Raw genomic sequence first — 20,264 nt, forward strand, 5'->3', positions numbered from 1 at the left:
CCAGCAGCCCCAAAGGGCACCAGCTGCCATTGCTCTGAAGACAGAAAGGAGAGAGGTAGCAGGTTGCACCCCACAGGAATGCAGTAGCTAACTGCTCCTTCCGCCTACATTAAAGCTAGTAGTACAGGATGAATAAAAAGCGTTTTGCAAAATGTAAAAAAGAAAAAAAACCTTTAGATACTGCCAAGCAGGGATGTTATAACATGAAGAAGACATGGTAATTATTGTTAGCAAATCACTCCTCCGTTGCTGATATGTGGCTGGAAAGTCACATGTCACTGTTTACGTTCCTGAGATGGGAAAGTCTGAAGACGGAAGTTACTCTTATCTCTTTCCGTTACGCTGTGCTTTTGAACTGTTTTTCTCTCTGTGTCTGCTGATGAAGAAGAGAGCAGACGCCATTATGATTTGTCCTGTAAATATTGCAAAATAAATCTAAGAATGCTCACATTCACGCTTCCAGTCGTCACGGCACTCTGCTAATTAATAGCATGCACAGGATCATCCGACCTGTGTCACTGAGCACACCTGAATGAAGACTGATGTCCATTCCGGGGGGGCGCAACACTAGACAACGCCCGGAGAGGTTTGTCACATACAGTGTGGGCTCCTAGGGAGTGTTACGGACAATTATTATTTAGGTTTCTGTTGAGAGCCAGTGTGGTGTCATGGTGAGAGTGTAAGGACTAGGACCTCAAAGATCAGGGTTCAATCCTTACTCAGCCATGAAGCTCACTGGGTGATCTTGGGCCAGTCACTGCCTCGCAGCCTAACCTACCTAACAGGGTTGTTGTGAGGATTAAATGAGAAAGGGGAGAACCATGTATGCCACCTTGAGCTGCTTGGAGGAAAAAGTGATATATAAATGCAATACATAAGCAAAAAACAAAACACCCCCCCCCCCAAAAAAAAAAAATGTTGATGGAGTCAGTAGGTATAGATTTGGAAAGTTTTTATTTCCTAGAAAAAAACAACAACCCACCCAACCTCAAAACCTTTGGTGTTTTAAATAAAACAAATCACATTCAAATCATCAGAAAGTCTATGTCTCCCCACAATCCAGAAGCTTAGAAAAGAGAACACTGCAACAGGTTTGGAGCAATAACTATTTCTCCCTCCCTTCCTCCAAATGCTAATTAAAGTAGACTATTTTGTACATTATGCTTACGGAGAAGGCAGAGAAATTCATTACCAGCACAAGCGTTAACCTGTGAGAGATGAACACATATACATTCTTAATTGCTGTTAACTCACTCTGCAGAGTAGCACTGCGAGTGCAAAGAATCAACATCACATTTTTAACAACAATAAATTAAAGTACATGAAAAGAATGAGCCAACATTCAATTATGGGGTGGGGTGGGGGAAATCTTGAATTAGATTGGGAACCAAGCCAAAAAACAAGAAAAGAGAGGGGAGGGGAGAAGATGGGATTTTATTCATTTCCTATAAACGCTAAACATAACAAGCCAACATGTAATTTTCAAGTATTCTCCACTAAAGAGAGTAGATGTTAATGGAGGCCGACGGCCCTGTAAGAGAGTGATGCGGAAGAGAGAGACAGAGATGGAAAAGAAACACAAGTGCTAGTATAATTTCTTACCAGAGACATTTTCATTTCCCCCCCCCCCACCCATGAACCCTCCCACCAAGGCACAAAAGGGCATATGTTGCTTTCAAAAAGTTCCTTGTTCTTCAGCTGAAGTCTTGTCCAGTGCTGGGTCACTGAGAGATCGGAGTCATTCACACACTCAAGACACAGAGATCTTTTGGGTCAGTTAATAGCGCAGGGTGTCAGTCCACATTGTTTAGCTCACAGTCAGAAAAGACACTCAGTTGCGCCCCCCCCCCCCTTGAATGGGTGGGAGTGCACACACACAGAGAGCAGGAGCTCTCAAAAACTTTTAATGTTAGCAAACTGATTCTATCTCTAAAGCTGAACATTTTGCAGTGCAAAAACTCCAGGTTTTGTTTTAAGCAAGAAAACTGCTGATGGCACCGCTACAGGGAAAGGCAAACTCCCACCTTCTCTCTCGGTAAGGTCTTTTGCCAGCCTTGTGCCTTCCAGGTGTTTTGGAATACAACTCCCATCAGCCCCATCCAGCACGCAGGGAGATGTAGTTCAAAACATCTGGAGGGCACCAAGAAAGACTAGCAAAGTCTCAAAAGTGTCTCTCTCTTCCCACTCCCCAATCTTGCCTCCACCTCCTGGCCTCCGACCTGAAAGATGTTGGAACGCTCACTGTGATGTTGTCTTTCAGGTGTTGAGAATCTGCAAGCGGGCCCCAGGGGGGCTAGTGCTTTGAGTGGCACCCAGGCAAACCCCCACCCTGAATAGAGTCTTCTTCATCAGCAACTTTTTCCGTGTGACGACAATGCTGGTTGCACCAACTGCTTGATGGGTAACAGGTCTGCATTGCAGGGGGGGACCCCAAAAGAGGCAACAGGGGCCTCAGATCTTCCAGGAGTAAAAAGGACACACCCCCTGAACAGTGGATGAAGAGAGCACACTGCGGGTTTCCGGGATTCCAGTAGTACACACACTATATGCAAAAAACTTCCAGTCACTTCTCTCCCTTGGTTGCATGCTTTATTTGAGTGGGGCGGGGAATGTAATTTTTGTTTTTTGAATGGAAAGAGCTGCTCACCTGCCACTTTTCTCCCCTATGTCTTAACACCAAAATCTGGCCTTTGGTGCTGTTAATGATGACGCCTCCCTTTCAAGTGTCATCCAGAGCACCAAAGTGAAGTGCCTCATTAGGTCTTGTGGGATGCGACAAAGTTCAAACCCCACATGCCATTTCAGCTCCAGAGGGAGGAAAAAGCAGGCCAGCTACCTGAAATCTCCCACCACCACCTCTGGCAAACGCTGAACATTTAACCTGTCAAGGAAAGCCTTCTTTCCCCATAGGAGTTAGAATCAAAGGAGTTTTACTCCACTGGTTCCTCTGTACCTCCACTGCACCGTGAGCATGGCACTTCTCATCTAATAAGCCGCCACACATTTTCCTACCTCTAGGACTAGCAACAGGGCCACCTGCAACACAGATGATCAATTTAGAGGGAGCAGTTAACACCACCTGCTCTCCTTCAAGGGAAATTGTGTGCATGTCTATACAGCAAACACACTTAATACTAGCTTAGCAGTTGGTCAAATCCCCTTTGTATTGAGGGTCCTGGGGCAGCAACACAGCAAGATCAGAGCATTATAGCTGGTGAGCTACCTTCAGAACAGCCACTGGGAGATCGTTTTAATGTGAAGGCCGTCCGCAAGGGACCCCAATGAAGCAGAAACTGCTGGTGTGCACCCACCCCGGATACTTTCTTGTAAAGGAGCCAACACTGCAATTTGGACAATTGAAAATAAAAGTGTTCAGACTCCTTTTTATAGGCTCCCAGGCAAGGTCTGGTTGCCTTCCATGCAGGGATGCTGCACACCTGCAGGTCGTTTGAAACTCCTGGCTCCGTGGCTCTGTGAGGGGGGGTGTTGGATTACACACACACAAAAGGTAACCCAAGAGGCTGAGTTAGTCTGCTGAACATCAGGCATCTGAAGCAGGCCCGGCTGGCGAGGGTTTATACCTTGCTCCGAAAGAGCGGCTTGGCTCCTGGCCCGCAGTACTCGTTGTAGATGAGTTTGAAGAGGAACAAGTGGAACAGGGTGATGAGGGAAGCCACGCTGAACCAGAAGAGGAAGGGCAGGCCAGGGTACTGCTTGGCCATGTGCTCCTCATGGTCCAGGATGGCTTTCAGGTGCAGCGTGTGCCTCAGGTCCTGCAGGTGGACCAGGTCCGTGGAGATGTAGAGCAGCGGGGTGATGGGCTGCGTCACCATGACAGGGAAGGTGTGTCCTCGTGGCTCCGATGTGAGCTCGATGGGGTCGTTGGCACAGCCTCCCTCGCAGGCGTACAGCTTGACTGGCTTGTCCTGGAACTTGACCGAGACATGCAGGAAGGGCTTCCCGTCCGAGTCCAGCAGGACGGCCAAGTTGATCAGGTCCTTGTTGTAATGGATGCCACGCAGGGAGTAGCTGTTGTGGAGCACGCCGGGGTCAGCCTGGAACTGGAGGTGGTTCTCCGTGAACTGGAGCCCGCCAAAGCTGAGCACCATCCCTTGCATGAGGCCATGGGCCCCCGTTGCGACCAGGCCTCTGCAGCCGCGCTTCTGGAGAGTCAGCTTCCACAAGTTCGAGAGCTGGAGGATCTGGGGGACAGTTGAGAGCCGGCCCGGCCAGAGGTTCTCGGCATGCATTGTGGCGTGGCCGCTGAAGCAGTGGTCAGCGTAGTTCAGGGTGGCCTCCATCTTCTCTCTCTCCTCGCTGCCAATGAGAGGGTCAAGGAGCGGAGAGGGCGTGGTGGAGAGGACATAATACAGGGTCATGTTGACGGTGTCACTCGAGGGGGTGTGAGCATCGGTGATCTTCCTCATCTCGACCCCTGAAACAGACAGAGGAATTATTATGGAAATCTTTCCTCCATAACTCAGAGCTTATATATAAGAACATAAGAAGAGCCTGCAGGATCAGGCCAATGAGCCACCTAGTCCAGCATCCTGTTCTGCCCACCATTTGATCCTTACAACCACTGTGTGAGGCAGGCTTGGCTGTGGACGAGCCACTTGGAATGGCCCACACATCAAACCTCAGAGAGGGACATGAATTATAGCTTGGGCTTCCCTCCCCGCTTTTGAAATCCTGTTTCTCTACTTCTCTAGCTCAGGCAGCTGCAAATTTAGAAGTGTGAAGGAACTGGAAGGCTGCGCTTGCACACAAATGAAAGGATCCTAGTCACAAGGCTGGCGGTAGGGAGTGAAATGTAACGGAAGAGTTAAGAGGAGAATCTCCTCCAAGAAACTGCACCTCTATATAGTCACATGCCTCCTATTTTAATCCACTTTGCAACACTCCCAGGAAAACTATGCGGCTGAGTGCGTGACTAGTTTTTATAAGGCTGCAGTGTTTTGGTAATCAGACCTGAGGATCAACAAAGGAACATGATAACATAAGAAGAGCTCTGCAGCTGGATCTGGCCAAAGGTCCATCTAGTCCTGCATCCTGTTGTCACCGTGGCCAACCAGATACCTCTGGGAAGTCTGTAAGCAGGACCTGAGTGCAACAACACCGCTCACTTGTGATTCCCAGACACCGGCCTTCAGAGGCACACTGCCTCCGACAGTGGAGGAAGAACCTAACCATGGTGGTTAGTAGCCTCCAAGCATTTGTCTGTCCCCCTTTCCAAATTGGCATCCATCTCTGCGACTTGTGGGAGAAGCCAATTCCAGAGTTTATATGTCACGTTTATTTCTCTTGTTATTTATTTGCTTCCTTGGTCGCCAGTTATGAAGTATCTCAAGGCAACTAAACGTACACCTTAGAAGCAGATATAAAGTATAGAAGCAGTAATCTTGTGTTAAGTGTTGAACCAGAGGGTGAGATGATGGTTTGATTGACATACTGCTTAACCCACTGGAATGCTTCATGAAGCATGTGAGGAAAAGGTCGTATCAAAATTAGTCACTCTCATTAGTCAGGGAGCGAAAGGGAAGAGGAATTCTCAGGGAAGGGAAGCAGCCCAGTGGTAGAGCATCTGTTCTGCATACAGAAGGCCTCACCAGCCGCTCTGAGCCAGGCTTCAGCTGGGGAGGGCGGGATATAAATAAATAATTATCATCATCATCATCATCACCAGGTAGGGCTCCCTCCCTGAAATCCTGGAGAGCCACTGCCAGCTGGAGTAGGCAGCTAGATGGACCAATAGCTTGACACAGCAGAAGACAGCTTCCTGTGTTCCTTTGAACGCAATAAGTTGCCTTATACCAAGTTAGCCCATCTAGTGCAATACTGTTGACACTGACTGGCAATCGCTTGCTGGAGTTTAGGACAGGAATCTAAGGTGCAGCATTCTGCAAACAAAGTGTGTGTTCTGCCGCTAAGTGACAGCCCCTCCCACTTCTCTGACAGGGCATTTTATCAGGCCCATCCACATAAAATTCTGGATTATACAGCAGGGCAAAATGCAAGGTCACAGGGTTCTAACAACCAAACCAATATGTTACATCACATGCCCCAGAAGCTCTTGTTCCTTATTTCCCAGAGCGTGGAAGTGGGCCAGTTAATCAGTAAGGAAGGAGATGAACTCTGCATATGCTTAAGAAGCACCCTTGAAGAAGCCAGCACACATGCAGGAAACAAGATAGCCTAGTTGATGAGCAATATGGGATATAAACAGCCGCAACATCACTATCACATGAGTTGCTTGCTTCTGCTTAACAAGCCCTTAACCTTGTTTGTTTATACTTCTTAGTTCTCTCAAAACAGCCTACCGTTAAAGTCTACAAAAAGGACAATATATTAGCACTAGCAACAGTGAAGTGTGAGCAGTTCGATGCAATCACATGCTCTTCTTTAAAAGGGAAAACTGTGTGCCCGTTCTCAAATCTTTTGTTTGCAGGATCATAATTGAAGAATTATTATAGGAACGCGGGTGGCGCTGTGGGTAAAACCTCAGTGCCTAGGACTTGCTGATCGCATGGTCGGCGGTTCGAATCCCCGCGGTGGGGTGCGCTCCCGTCGTTCGGTCCCAGCGCCTGCCAACCTAGCAGTTCGAAAGCACCCCCGGGTGCAAGTAGATAAATAGGGACCGTTTACCAGCGGGAAGGTAAACGGCGTTCCGTGTGACCCGGAAGTGTCTGCGGACAGCGCTGGCTCCCGGCCTATAGAGTGAGATGAGCGCACAACCCTAGAGTCTGGCAAGACTGGCCCGTACGGGCAGGGGTACCTTTACCTTTAATTGAAGAATAGCTAACTGCAACCTGCCCTAGAATGCCTCTGCCCACCAGAAAGAGAACTACTTCCTTCTGGAAAGGAAGTGGTAGAGCATCCAATTTGCACACAGACAGTCCTAGGTTTGACCCCTGGCATCTCCACATAGGGCTGGGGAAAGACCCCTGGAGAGCCACTACCAGCCAGTGTGGACAATACTGAGGTAAATGGTCCAATATGTTAACTTCTATCTAAGACCACTTCTTATATTACTGGACATAATCCTCCTTGATTTCTGTGCACCAGGAATGCTGAACCTACGGGTGTTGCTGGGTGACAACTCCCATCAGTCCCGCCCCCCAGCCATGCTGAGTGGGGCTGAGTACGAGTCCAACCACATGTGAAGGCCTGCTTCTTCTTGTGCCCTGCTGTACATCAAGAAAGAGGCACACCTCTGATTTAATGCCTACCAGGAGTAACTCCTATTGCTTTCACAGACCCAGACCAATCGCTCACGGTTTATGCACATCTTCCAAATCTCACACTCCCTACAACACCCTCAGAGAGACAGCGGAAGGTGCAAGTGACAAACAGCATCTCAATTATGCACCGGTGCCGGCAGGTGAGCTCCAGCGTGCTGGTGGGGACTCAGTCTAAATATGTTTCCATCAGCTCTTATTAGCACCAGGTGGGCACCAGCCTTTAAATGCCCCACAATGCCTCTGATGTAGCATTGTTCTTTGGTGGGTGCAATTAAAATAGTGGAAATTCAGAGCGCAGCCGCTACGGCCATCTCCCACTGCTGCCAGGACAGACCGAGACAGGAATAGGGGGCACTTTGCAAAAAGCCCCCGCCTCGAACCTGGATCTGGCCCTGGCCCGAGGGGAAATCATAGAGCTTGACGTTGCCGTTTTGTTCCAAGCCGGGGCCGCGCCAGCCCAGCTCTCACCTGAGATAAACAGGTCGGCCCACGCCTGCCTGTGTTCCTGCACCAAGTCCTCTGTCCTCATCCTCATGACTTCCAGCATCTCCTTCTTGGCTGCCTCCTGGAGCCTGCCAAAGGCTTCGTCCACACGGGCGGCCTCGACGGGCTCCGAGGTATGGACCACGGACAGCAGGGTCTCGTCGAACTGGGACTTGGGCGCCACCTGCACCCGGTTGACCAGCTTCTTGGCCGCCACCACCACCAGGACCACCTTGTCGCCCACGGGCTGCAGCACCCGCCCAGAGGAGAGGAAGAACTGCCGGTCTCCCGACTTCTCCATGCTGGTGATGAACTTCCCACCGCCGTTTCCCCCGGAGGCGGCTGAGGCTGGGCCAGACACCTCGAAGGCCACCAAGCGGTCAGTGGGGTTGGCGATGGCTACTCGCTGCAGGTAGAGGTGGGGACGCCCGCGGTGGGCTAGCAGCTCCTCCCGGATGGTGACGCAGCCCCCGCCGGCCGCCTCGGAGGCTGCCGGCCCGGTCTGGACACACCGTGCCCAACGGACAGCGCCTTCCTTCAGCATAGCCACGGCAGCCCCCACTTCGGCAACCGCATTAGCCGGTGGCCGGAGCTGCGCCAAGGCGGCGTATTCGGTGGCGTGGGCCAAGGTGGGCGCCGGGCCTTTCCCTGCCGAGGCTGCCACCCAGAGCCGGTTGGCTGTGGTGTCCAGCAGCAGGTAGCCGTTGCCCACCAGGGCGGGTGGGGAGCTGGCATCGTGGCTGCCCGCCGGGTGCCCGGGGGCCTGGGGCAGCAGCCTGGCTTCCCCTTGCTGCGCCCAGGCCTGCCAGGCCCTCGTCTCGGCCTGCAGGCAGAGCCCCGCCGCGCCCCCGGGCGGCTGCCGGGAACTCCAGGGCAGGAGTCGAGGCCAGGCCCCTCCGAGGTACCAGTAGGCCACCAGCAGGAAGCCCAGCAGGGCCAGCAGGCGCCTCGCCCAGCTGCTCGACAGCAGGCCCGGCAGCCCCTTCAGCCGCTGCTGCATCCACATGGAGGACGGCGAAGGGGCAGAGCAGTCAGGTGCAAGGAGACAGCGGGACGCCGCTCGCCGCCAGCCCGGCCGCTACCTCATGGCCCCCGGGCGGCGCGGCTACGCGAGGCCCCGGCTCCGAGGCCTAGTCGCGCTCGCCCCACCAGCAGCGCGCGGCCTCGGCTCGCCCGTCTGCCCGGGCGGCGGCTCTCTCGGAACGAAGGACGCAAGGGCGGAGCGGGGGTTGGGCGGCTTCTTCCCGGCCGCGGAGCGAGGCGCTGGCTTCGCCTCAGCCGGACGGGCTCTCTCGTGAACGGCGAGGCGGGGCGGTGGCGGCTGAGTGACGGCCCAGCGGGAAGGGCAAGCCCCGGCCGTCAGGCGGATCCCGCGGCTGGCGCTGCTCCTCCTGCTGCTGCCGCCGCCCGCAGAATTTTTTAATTTTTATTTTAAAGGGAGACTATGGTTAAAGTGCCTCTGGGCATCTGCAGAGTGCCCGTTTGCACAGCAGGAGCATTTTTCAGACAGGGAGTCTTTCCCCAGCCTTTCCTCGAGATGCTGCCGGGGATTGAACCTGGGACCTTCTGCGTGCAAAGCACAGAGTCATGGAATTGTAGAGCTGGGCGGGATCCCACCCCCAGGGTCATCTAGTCCGACCCCGTGCAATGCAGGAATCTTTTGCCCAACGTGGGTTGCCTTGAGATGAAGAATCTCATGCAACACAAAAAGCTGCCTTGTACAAAGTCAGACCCTAGCTCTGCATTGTCGGCAATGACAGGCAGCTGCTCTCTTGGCTTTCAGCCAGGGGACAGTCCCAGTCCTGCCTGGAAGATGCTGAGGACTGAATCTGGGGCTTTTCTACATGCGGGTCAGGAGCTCGGCCACTTTCTTGCTCCACCGAGCTCAGTATTGTCGACACTGACTGGCAGCGGCGGCGGCTTTCCGCAGCTCTTCCTGGAGATGCTGCCGGAGCGGGATCTTCTGCGTGCAAAGCAGGAGCTCTGCCCCGAGCTGCATCCCTGCTCAGGATCTCGGTGTTCCAGGGGAGCAGAAACGAAAGTGGGGTGGGCGGGATACGGTGGGGCTGCGCTGAAGAAAGAGAGGAGGAGCTCCCCTCCGGAGGGGCGTTGTTTATTGCGTGGCACAGCAGCCCCGGGACGGCTGGGAGGGACTTGTGCAGTTGCATCCCAGATGCCTTTCCTTCTCCCCCGCGAAAAGTGAGAGTCGCTTTCGCCCCCGAAGCAGCACCGTTCCCACGATGCCCCTCCGGTCCCAGATGCTGCTGATCCTGCTCTTCTTCGCCGCCCAGGGCGCCCACGGAGGAGCCAAGCGACAGGACGGTAAGTCTCCGAGTTGGAAAACTCAGGCAGCGCCCCACATCATGGGGGAGCTTGCTTGGCACCCCTTTTCTCCCCTCAGCATGGAGACAAACCTCGATTTAGTTGGCTGTGCCTGTCATTGGATCTACCGGTTGGGCTCCCTGCCTTGTGCCTCGCCCCCACCAGGCCTGAGGGGCACTGGATTGCCCACCAATATTTGGCCCCTGAGACTGCAGGATGCTGAATTTACGATTATGCACAAAAGTTCAGGCCTTTTTACTCCATGCTGGTTAATGTGGAATAGAGAACCACTGAATTTTTTTGAGGGGAGGGTAGGTGTAAATTCTGGCTGAAATCTGTGGCGATCCTACTTCCAAGAGAACTTGTTTAGGGCTGGGTCAGGCAAGCATTGGGTGAAGATCATATAAAGCGTTTTCCACATTAAGACCTTGGGTTTTTGCAGTCCAATTTGGGGTACGCCTCTGAATACAAGTTGCTAGGAATTACAAGTGTGGGGAGTGCTTTTGTGCTTGGGTCCTGCTTGGAAGTTTCCTTCTGGGGTGTCAGGAAGCCAGACTAAATGCTCCTTTGGCCTGATCCAGCTTCAAGACTCTGATTATGTTTAACTAAGATCATACAAGGGAGTTAGAAAGATGCATCTCTCTCTCACACACAGAGACCCTGCACTGATTTTTAATGTCTGTTTCTGGTCCCTGAAAGTACAAATTGGACTTGGGCATGAGTGTGGGGGACAGGACAAAGTGCTTGGGGTATGAGTTTGAGATTTATTTTGTCCTAGCAGAAAACACTGCATGAGAACTTGCTCAATGTTCCATGTTAGCTAACACAGCTTATGAAGCTGTCATCTGAAGAACGGAACAAAAAAAATTAAAAATCCACCGTTCTGATTCTTAAATGCAAAGGGGAGGGAACCCCACCAGCCAACCCTACGTGGACACCGTGGACACCGCTTCAGGAGGAATGAGGAGCTGCCAGGAATTACGGTTGTAAAAATATTTTAGGTTTTCTGCCGGCGAAATGTTTCCAGCTCTGTCGCGGCCACGCAGCAGAAAGCAAAAAGGTGGTTAAATTGCAATTCAGTCACACTGCAGGGAAGATTTTCTTCCTGGCTGGTCACCTGGGGTAATGATCTGTTCATACATGTCTGATTCGGGGAGGCAGGAGAGGAGAAGCACTCAGCCAGAGGGCAGGGCAAAGCCCAGGAAATGCCTCTGCTCCCCTGTTGTGTTGCATCGTACCCAAAGCCAAATTAGTTTGACACCTAAGGCTGAGAGTTAGATAATGGTGAATAACTGGACAAAATTTTCTGCCTAACGGTAAGGCTGGGACACCCATCCCTGGCCCATCTGAAATCACGCTCCGCACGTATGCCTTGGAAAGGTTTCGTGGGAGGGACAGTTGGGGGAGAGCAGCGTGGCAAAGCCCAACTTTGGCAAATGGTAGGGCTTTTTTCCCCTTTTCTTTCAAACTGACCTCCCTCCAGAGAGTGCAAATGCCAGGCAGGCATCAGGTGTCAGTCTCCTACAGTGCAGAAGAAAGAGGAATTCAGGAATGTGCTTTTCCTAATTCCAGGGCAGTCTGGACAGTGAGACCTTTTTTCTCCGAAATATGATAGCTGCTTCTGTCGGGTCTGTCAGGGAGGTCGCTGATTATTGCGGGCTGCCTTTTGCCCTGAGGCTCAGAGTTGCGTTGAACGAGGAGTAAAATGGATTGGCCTGAAAATGCATTTTGGCTCGACTTTTTCAAGCAAAGTCGCTATAACACAGGAACACAGGAAACGGCCTTATATTGAGTCAGACTGCGGGGCCCATCTAGCTCAGTATGTTTCCCAAATTTGGGTCTCCAGCTGTTTTTGGACTACGATTTCCAACATTCCTGACCACTGGTCCTGCTAGCTAAGGGTGATGGGAGTTGTAGTCCAACAACAGCTGGAGACCCAAGTTTGGGAAACACTGGCCTGAACTAACTGGCAGCGGCGCTCCAGTGTTTCAGGCAAGGGATATTCTCATCTGCACCTGGAGATGCTGACAACTGAACCTAGGACGTTTTGCAGGCAAGGCAGGGGCTCTACCACTGAGCTGCGGTTGGCACTCTTTAAGGAATAGGAAGCTCTCTCATATTGAGTCAGGCTATTGGTATGTCTAGCTCAGTATTCTCCACACAAGCATTTCTCAAAGCTGGAGCTCCAGCTGTTGTTGGACTACAGCTCCCAATATACCTGGTTAGCAGGACCAGTAGTCAAGGATGATGGGAGTTGTAGTCCAAGAACACCTGACCCAAGCTGACTCTACACTGATTGGTTGCAGCCTTCCGGGGGTTTTTATTTAAGAGATTTCGAATACCAGTTGCTGGAAACCGCAGGTGGGGAGGGTGCTCTTGTGCTCAGATCCTGATTGCAGGTTTCTAACAGGCATCTGATCGGCCACTGTGATAACAAGATGCTGGAATAATAATAATAATAATAATAATAATAATAATAATAATAATAATAATATCCCACCCTCCCCAGCCAAAGCCAGGCTCAGAGCAGCCAACAACAATAAAAGTAACACAGTTTACATAAAATCACAATCAATTACTGTATTTTTTGCTCTATAAGATGCACCAGACCACAAGACGCACCTAGTTTTTGGAGGAGGAAAACAAGAAAAAAAATGAAAGCAGCAATCCCTCTTGCTGTTCTGGCTTCTGGGATAGCTGCGCAGCCTGCATTCGCTCCATAAGACGCACACACATTTCCCCTTACTTTTTGGGAGGGAAAAAGTGAGTCTTATAGAGCAAAAAAATACGGTAACTGAAATGCATTCTAAAATCAATTCATTCTAAAATCAATTCAAAATCAAATGAATGGCAACCATTGGGCTAGAGTTCTGTGAGGATTACCGAAGGAGGGGGTCAGACTGTGCCTTGGCCAAAGGCCTGGTGGAACAGCTCTGTCTTGCAGGCCCTGCGGAAAGGTGTCAAGTCCCGCAGGGCCCTAGTCTCTTGTGACAAAGCGTTCCACCAGATCGGGGCCACAGCCGAAAAAGCCCTGGCTCCGGTTGAGGCCAGCCTAACCTCCCTGTGGCCCGGGATATCCAAGATGTTTTTATTTGAAGAACGTAAGGTCCTCCGTGGGACATACCAGGAATAGATGGGCCATTGGCCTGATCCAGCAGGCTGTTCTTAGGGTTGTTGCAGATTGGAGTCTTTCTCAGCCCTGCCTGGAGATGCAGGGTATTGAACCCAGGACCTTCTGCATGCAAAGCAGGTGCTCTGCCACTGAACTACTGCCCTTTCCAATTAAAAAAAATCAAAATATATTTACTGCCTTCTCTCTCTTTCCCAGGAGATCAAATTCTGCACGGCCAATGTGTTGGAGAATGCATTCAGGCAACGTCAGCAGATTTTAGAATGTTAGACATGCATTCACATTTCCCAAAGCACAATGCAGTAGCCTGTTCCTTACATATCCGGTGTCACTGATCCTCCTGATTGACACACCAGATGTTTGCTGCTACATCTGGATGCATTTCCTGGACCTGCAGGAAGCATTAACGGGGCACTTGGGAGCAATACCGTTCCTGGCTGGAGCGTGTTTCTGCATGGAACGCTGGAAAGGATCATCAGGGCGTTTGGGAACGTGGAAGAAATCAGACAGCAGGGCTTTAAAAACTTTCTAGGGTCTTTACAGCTGTAGAGTTTCCTGGATCCTTTCCCCACAGCTGCCTCTCAGCTTTGCCTTTGCAGCGTTTTGCTGGGCAACTGATTTTGTGCAAGACTCTCATTTCAGAGGGTCTCTTTTCATACCCACCCACATTGGTGGTTGGTGCCCATTGAAACTGATGGGGCAGAAGGCGGGGAGCCCAACAGTAGGGGGCGCCAGAGCAACACTGCGACAAAGGAGAAAGACGCTGGCAGGCAGGGCCGCCTCCTGGGCTGGCAGGTGGGTGGTGGTGGAGTAAGATTGAGGGTGGTGTGGCAGTGCCCCATTTGCCCTCATGGGCCATCCTCCAGTGTCCATCCGCCAGCCGCAAATATTTGCTTCTGTAAAAACATAAGAAGAGCTGCAGTGGCCCATCTAGTCCAGCATGCTGTTCTCACAGTGGCCAGCCAGGTGTCTGTTGGAAACCCCCAAGCAGAATTTGAGCACAAGAGCATTCTGCCCTCCTGAAGTTTCCAGCAACTGCAGAGGCAGAGCTATAGGCGTCTTGGTCAGCAGCCACTGATAGTCCTCTCCATCAATAGCTGTATTCTCTGCTTAATAACCCATGGAACCAAATGGAGATTGCAGAATGTGAAATCAAAGGTAAACTTTCGTTCCCCTCCCCTTTAATCCAAGTTGACAAGCAGGCCGTCTCAGATGTGCAGATCAGCTTTCCGCTCCTTGATGCTTTGAGCGCTTCCTGTTTGGTTTGGTTCCTCTTCTCTAGCCTTCTTTGAAAGGCTTTGGTACAGCAGGCTTTGTTTCTGAAAGGTTCCACCACCCCCCCCCAAAAAAATCCGCAACCAACTCTTTTTTTCAACTGCCCAAACAGTAGTAGGGCAGCTTTTCAATGGAAGGGAGCCAAGAATTGCACTGGCTCTCAGTTTCAGGGACTGCCTGAACCCTTATATCCTGGCATGATCACTGAGATCATCTGAAGGAGTGTCACTGGTCATTCCCTGACTTGGGGAGGCTCATTTGAAATCAACAAGGAACCAAGCCTTTAGTGTCATTTACAGCCACTAGAGATTCTGTCTCAGCTCTTAATAGCCTACTGAATTCTTTACTTTTCTGGCAAGGTAAAAGGTAAAGGGACCCCTGACCATTAGGTCCAGTCGTGGACGACTCAGGTTGCGGCACTCATCTCGCTTTATTGGGCGAGGGAGCCGGAGTACAGCTTCCGGGTCATGTGGCCAGCATGACTAGAGTGAACCAGAGCAGCGCATGGAAACGCCGTTTACCTTCCCGTCGGAGTGGTACCTATTTATCTACTTGCACTTTGACGTGCTTTTGAACTGCTAGGTTGGCAGGAGCAGGGACTGAGCAATGGGAGCTCACCCCGTCGCGGGGATTCGAACCGCCAACCTTCTGATCGGCAAGTCCTAGGCTCTGTGGTTTAGGGCTCTTCTTAATATTCTTACCTTTGATTGAGTAAAAGTAGGGCCTTCTTGATTGGGAGACGACTACCTAAATTTTCCTTCTTCCTCCTCCATCCAGATAATTTATTGGTTCTTACTGTGGCCACCAAGGAGACGGAAGGATTCAAACGGTTCAGAAGATCAGCCCAGTTCTTCAACTACAATGTCAAGGTGATGCCAGGAGATTCTGAGTTACGTGGAAATAAGGACACAATACGCGGGACCAGAAGTCAGACCCATTGGTCCATCTAGCTCCATGTTTTTGGGGGGTTTTTCCAAAAAAAATTTATTGGTTTTCCAAATTTCTTACAAACATAAACAACAAAGAAGAAAAAAACATTACTATATAAAAAACAAGCAATCATACATACAAACATTTATTCTAACTGCTATAATCATATTTTTGTTACCATTGTTAGATGACTTCCTCGAATCCCTCTAGCTGTATTTCCATATATCTCATTGTAGCAGTTTTCCAATACTAATTTCCAATCAATTTACCTTAGTCATCTAGCTCCATGTTGTCTACACGGACTGGCAGCAGCTCTCTGGGGTTTCAGGCAGGGGGCATTCCTAGCTAAGGTTACCAGATGTCCCCGTTTCCCGGAGACAGTCCCCAGATTTACAAATCAGTCCCCATACAAAACCCATTGAAATTGAGAAGTGTCCCTGGATTCATTGAAAAAAATCTAGTAACCTTATTCCTAGCCCTACCTAGAGATGCTGTGGGTTCAACCTGGAACCTTCTGCTTGCGAAGCAGATGCTCTACCACTAGGTTGTGGCATTTGCCTTAAGACACAGGAAATACCTTCTCTATGCAGCTTTCATCTCACATTCAAAGCCCAACTCATTTCACATTACACAATATGCCTTGTCAGCATACTGTGTTAATGTTCTGTGCATGACCCGTGATTTAAAGACACAGTTCCAAATGTTTTGGTTTAAAGATCCATAGAAAACTTGGCAGCTGTCTTCCTGCCCAGCAGTAAGGGAATGAAATTGCTACCTTTGGACTCCCAGTACGTTTCCGAGCACAATTCAAAGTGTTGGTGCTGACCTTTAAAGCCCTAAATGGCCTTGGTCCAGTATACCTGAAGGTGTGTCTCCACCCCCATCGTTCAGCCCGAACACTGAGATCCAGCGCCGAGGGCCTTCTGTCGGTTCCCTCATTGCGAGAAGTGAGTTTGCAGGGAACCAGACAGAGGGTCTTCTCGGTAGTGGCACCCGCCCTGTGGAACGCCCTCCCTTCAGATGTGAAGGAAATAAGCAGCTATCCTATCTTTAAAAGACATCTGAAGGCAGCCCTGTTCAGGGAAACTCAGCCAGATGGCGGGGTATAATAAATAATAATTATTATTATTATTATTATTATTATTATTATTATTGCACAGGTGCTAACCCGTTGAAGCAGAGAACTTGGGCAAAGAAAGGCTTCATTGCAAATCTGCTTTCACCCTCTAGGTCCTAGGATTAGGAGAGGAGTGGCATGGAGGAGAGAATAAAAGGACGACAGGAGGTGGTCAGAAGATCCGTCTCTTAAAGTCAGCTTTGGAAGAATATGCGGAGAAGGAGGATTTGGTCATCCTCTTCACAGAGAGGTAAGGAGACCATAAGCAGTGTGTTCTGTGCAGATCGGGTGGTAAGAAAGGCAGGCAGGTGGAGGCTGGCTGGGGGCAGCCAGGTTGGTGGGGGCAGCATGCCATTCTCCCGAACGCAGGTGTAGGAGAACCTTTCACGTTTCCGAGCACAATTCAAAGTGTTGGTGCTGACCTTTAAAGCCCTAAACGGCCTTGGTCCAGTATACCTGAAGGAGCGTCTCCACCTCCATTGTTCTGCCCGGACACTGAGGTCCAGCTCCGAGGGCCTTCTGGCGGCTCCCTCACTGCGAGAAGCCAAGTTACAGGGAACCAGGCAGAGGGCCTTCTCAGTAGTGGCACCCGCCCTGTGGAACGCCCTCCCACCAGATGTCAAAGAGAAAAATAACTACCAAACTTTTAGCAGACATCTGAAGGCAGCCATGTTTAGGAAAGCTTTTACTGTTTAATAGGTTATTGAATTTTAGTGTTTTGTTGGAAGCCGCCCAGAATATTATTATTATTATTATTATTATTATTATTTATTCTTCTTCATGCTCCAGATGTTGCTACGCTACAACTCCCATCATCCCTGGCCACTGGCCGTGTTTGCAGAGGCTGTTGGGAGTTGTAGTTCAGCAAAATCCAGAGGGACCCATCCCATAACTAAGCCTCCCTTGTCATGGACCAGTAAGGAAAAATAACTTCTATACCTTTCCCAGCAGAAGCACCTCCTTAAATTCTTCTTCCTGCTCTTTCCGGTACCATCCTTTCCTCCCTGTTTCCTCCCCTGCAGCTATGACGTCATATTTGCTTCAGGCCCGGCAGAACTCCTGAAGAAATTTAGGCAAGCTAAGGCCAAAGTCGTCTTCTCGTCAGAGACCCTAATCTACCCCGACCGAAGGCTGGAAGCAAAGTACCCCCAGGTCCAGGAAGGGAAGCGATTCCTCGGATCCGGAGGTAAGAGGTACTGGAGCTGTGGCATGGAGCATTGGAGGAGTAACCAGGAATGAGAGAGCAGGCGGAATGGTTGAAATTTAAAGACTATTTAGTTAAATGTGTTAAGATAATTTAATTGGAAAAAACTTGCAAACACCAGATTGGCTTAGGATTTAAATATGTGATGTTAGAGAATAATATGTTTAAAGTTAAAATGAAAAGAAAGAAAGATGTTAAGTGATTAAGTTAATTTTATGAGAAAATTGGTTTTGGAAAACTGTTACAATGATATACACTGAAATTCAGCCAGGGGAATTAGAGGAAGTCACTTAACAATGTTACTAAGATTGGATTAAGTACAGTTAAGATTTATGTTCGTTTGTTTGTTGAAAAATTTTGGAAAATCAATAAAAAAATTTGGGGGAAAAAGGAATGAGAGAGCAGGAACTGGGTTCAAGTTTCAAAATGCAGGAACACAAGAAGAAAAAAATCCCAAGCACAAGAGCACTTTCTCCCTTCCTGTGTTTTCCAGCAACTGGTAACCAGAAGCTTTGCTGCCTCCAGCCATGTAGGCAGAGCACAGCCATTCTAGCTATAATAATAATAAATAATAAATTGTATTTATACCCGACCAGAGCCGGGCTCAGGGCAGCTAACACCAATAAAATCACAGTAAAAACATAAGGGGGGGGGGTGTCAATTTAAAATACAGGTTAAAATGCAATTTAAAATGCAGCCTCATTTTAAAAGTAGCTTATAGATTGAAACCATAAGGGGAGGGCAACATAAGGGTCAGACTGAGTCCAAACCAAAGGCCAGGCGGAACAGCTCTGTCTTGCAGGCCAGGCAGAAAGATGTCAAGTCCCGCAGGGCCCTAGTCTCTTGTGACAGAGTGTTCCACCACGTCGGGGCCAGTACTGAAAAGGCCCTGGCCCTAGTTGAGACCAATCTAACTACCTTGTGACCTGGGACCTCCAAAATGTTGTTATTTCTGGACCTTAAGGTCCTCTGCGGGGCATACCAGGAGAGTACGTGGGTCCCGTAGGTACGAGGGTCCTAGGCTGCATAGGGCTTTAAAGGTCAAAACCAGCACCTTAAACCCGATCCTGTACTCCACCGGGAGCCAGTGCAGTTGGTAAAGCACTGGATGGATGTGATTCCGCGGCGAGGACCCACTAGTAGACATTAGTGACCGTTTTGTATTTGTCTAATCTTTTCAAGCCATCCAAGTTGGTGGGCCTCATTGGCTCCTGTGGGAGTCAGTTCCATAGTTTGGGGACTGGTGAGTCACCATGTGAGCCAATGGGTTTTGAGAGTTTGCTTCATAATACCGTATTTTTCGCTCTATAAGACACACTTTCCCCCCTCCAAAAATTAAGGGGAAATGTGTGTGCGTCTTATGGAGCGAATGCAGGCTCCATGGCTTCAGCGATAGCAACGCGAAGCCTCCGAAGCGCAGTGGGAGAGGCGCTGCGCAGCTTTCCCTCTCTGCCGTTTCACTGAAGGGGCACTGCACAGAGAGGGAGAGAATTTTTTTTCTTGTTCTCCCCCTCAAAAACAAGGTGCGTCCTATGGTCGGATACGTCCTATAGAGCGAAAAATATGGTAATTCAGTTCCATTCAATACATATTATTGTTTATAGGCAACGACTATCACAATACAGCATAAGCACATATCACACAGCTACAGAACAAAAGACATTGCAAGCACCAGAACGGGACAAATCTACAATGTCCAAAATTTAGTAACGTTCTTTCTAGTGCTTCATAATAATGAGATCTGGAAGCTTACCCCTTTCTGGGTGCACAATGCAAGTCTGCAAAGGATACTGTCTTCTCCCTGAACTAAATAATCATTACTTGATCCTTCGTTGTGCAGCTACAACTGCAAAATGGCTGAAGGGATATACATTTCCTTCAGCCATCTAATACAGAAATAGAACATTTCCAGTTAACACAGAACGCCTTGTCTAAGCAGAACCAAAAGCGAGGTAAGTCTGGGATGTGCTTCTACCCTGAGAAAGATGTAGGCTTTTTTTTTTTTAAAAAAGCAATGATTCTTAATTACTTTAGGTAGTAGTCCCTTTTCAGACTTCTTAAAAAAACACACACTTCTGCTCAATGATGAAGAGTTCTGCATAGCACTGAGGTCTGCATGGAACTGGCTCCACAGGAGGCAGTGATGTCTAGCAACCTAGTAAAGGTAAAGGGACCCCTGACCATTAGGTCCAATCGTGGCCGACTCTGGGGTTGCGGTGCCCATCTCACTTTATTGGCCGAGGGACCCGGTGTACAGCTTCCGGGTCATGTGGCCAGCATGATTAAGCCGCTTCTAGAGAACCAAAGCAGCGCACGGAAATGCCTTTTACCTTCCCGCCAGAGCGGTACCTATTTATCTACTTGCACTTTGACGTGCCTTCGAACTGCTAGGTGGGCAGGAGCAGGGACCGAGCAACGGGAGCTCACCCCGTCGCAGGGATTCGAACCGCCAACCTTCTGATCGGCAAGCCCTAGGCTCTGCGGTTTAACCCACAGCGCCACCCACGTCCCAATGTCTAGCAACCTAGATGGCTTTAAAAGAGGATTGGACAAATTCATGGA

At 49.9% G+C, this 20,264-nt stretch overlaps 2 protein-coding genes across 3 annotated transcripts in view; one reads left to right on the forward strand and one right to left on the reverse strand.

Moving 5' to 3' along the window:
• Nucleotides 1–937: 937 nt before the first annotated feature.
• Nucleotides 938–9,746, reverse strand: KIAA2013 (KIAA2013 ortholog). Its single transcript, XM_028741612.2, has 2 exons — nt 7,710–9,746; nt 938–4,435 (listed from the first exon to the last, which is right to left on the reverse strand). Exons 1-2 carry the CDS (start codon nt 8,728–8,730, stop codon nt 3,576–3,578), a joined length of 1,881 nt encoding a protein of 626 aa, XP_028597445.2. The 5' UTR covers nt 8,731–9,746; the 3' UTR covers nt 938–3,575.
• Nucleotides 9,747–9,789: 43 nt separating this feature from the next.
• Nucleotides 9,790–20,264, forward strand: part of PLOD1 (procollagen-lysine,2-oxoglutarate 5-dioxygenase 1) — a 42,963-nt gene continuing 32,488 nt past the window's right edge. Inside the window, exons 1-4 of one of the 2 annotated variants that reach the window (XM_077930957.1) lie at nt 9,790–10,046; nt 15,229–15,320; nt 16,612–16,748; nt 17,521–17,684. In XM_077930957.1, coding sequence (XP_077787083.1) covers nt 9,965–10,046; nt 15,229–15,320; nt 16,612–16,748; nt 17,521–17,684 — 475 coding nt within the window. In that variant the 5' untranslated portion in view covers nt 9,790–9,964. The remainder of the gene's footprint in view (nt 10,047–15,228; nt 15,321–16,611; nt 16,749–17,520; nt 17,685–20,264) is intronic. The other variant, XM_028741611.2, reaches the window with a different exon arrangement.

Source organism: Podarcis muralis, chromosome 7, assembly GCF_964188315.1.
Source record: "Podarcis muralis chromosome 7, rPodMur119.hap1.1, whole genome shotgun sequence".
NCBI classification, from domain to species: domain Eukaryota; kingdom Metazoa; phylum Chordata; class Lepidosauria; order Squamata; family Lacertidae; genus Podarcis; species Podarcis muralis.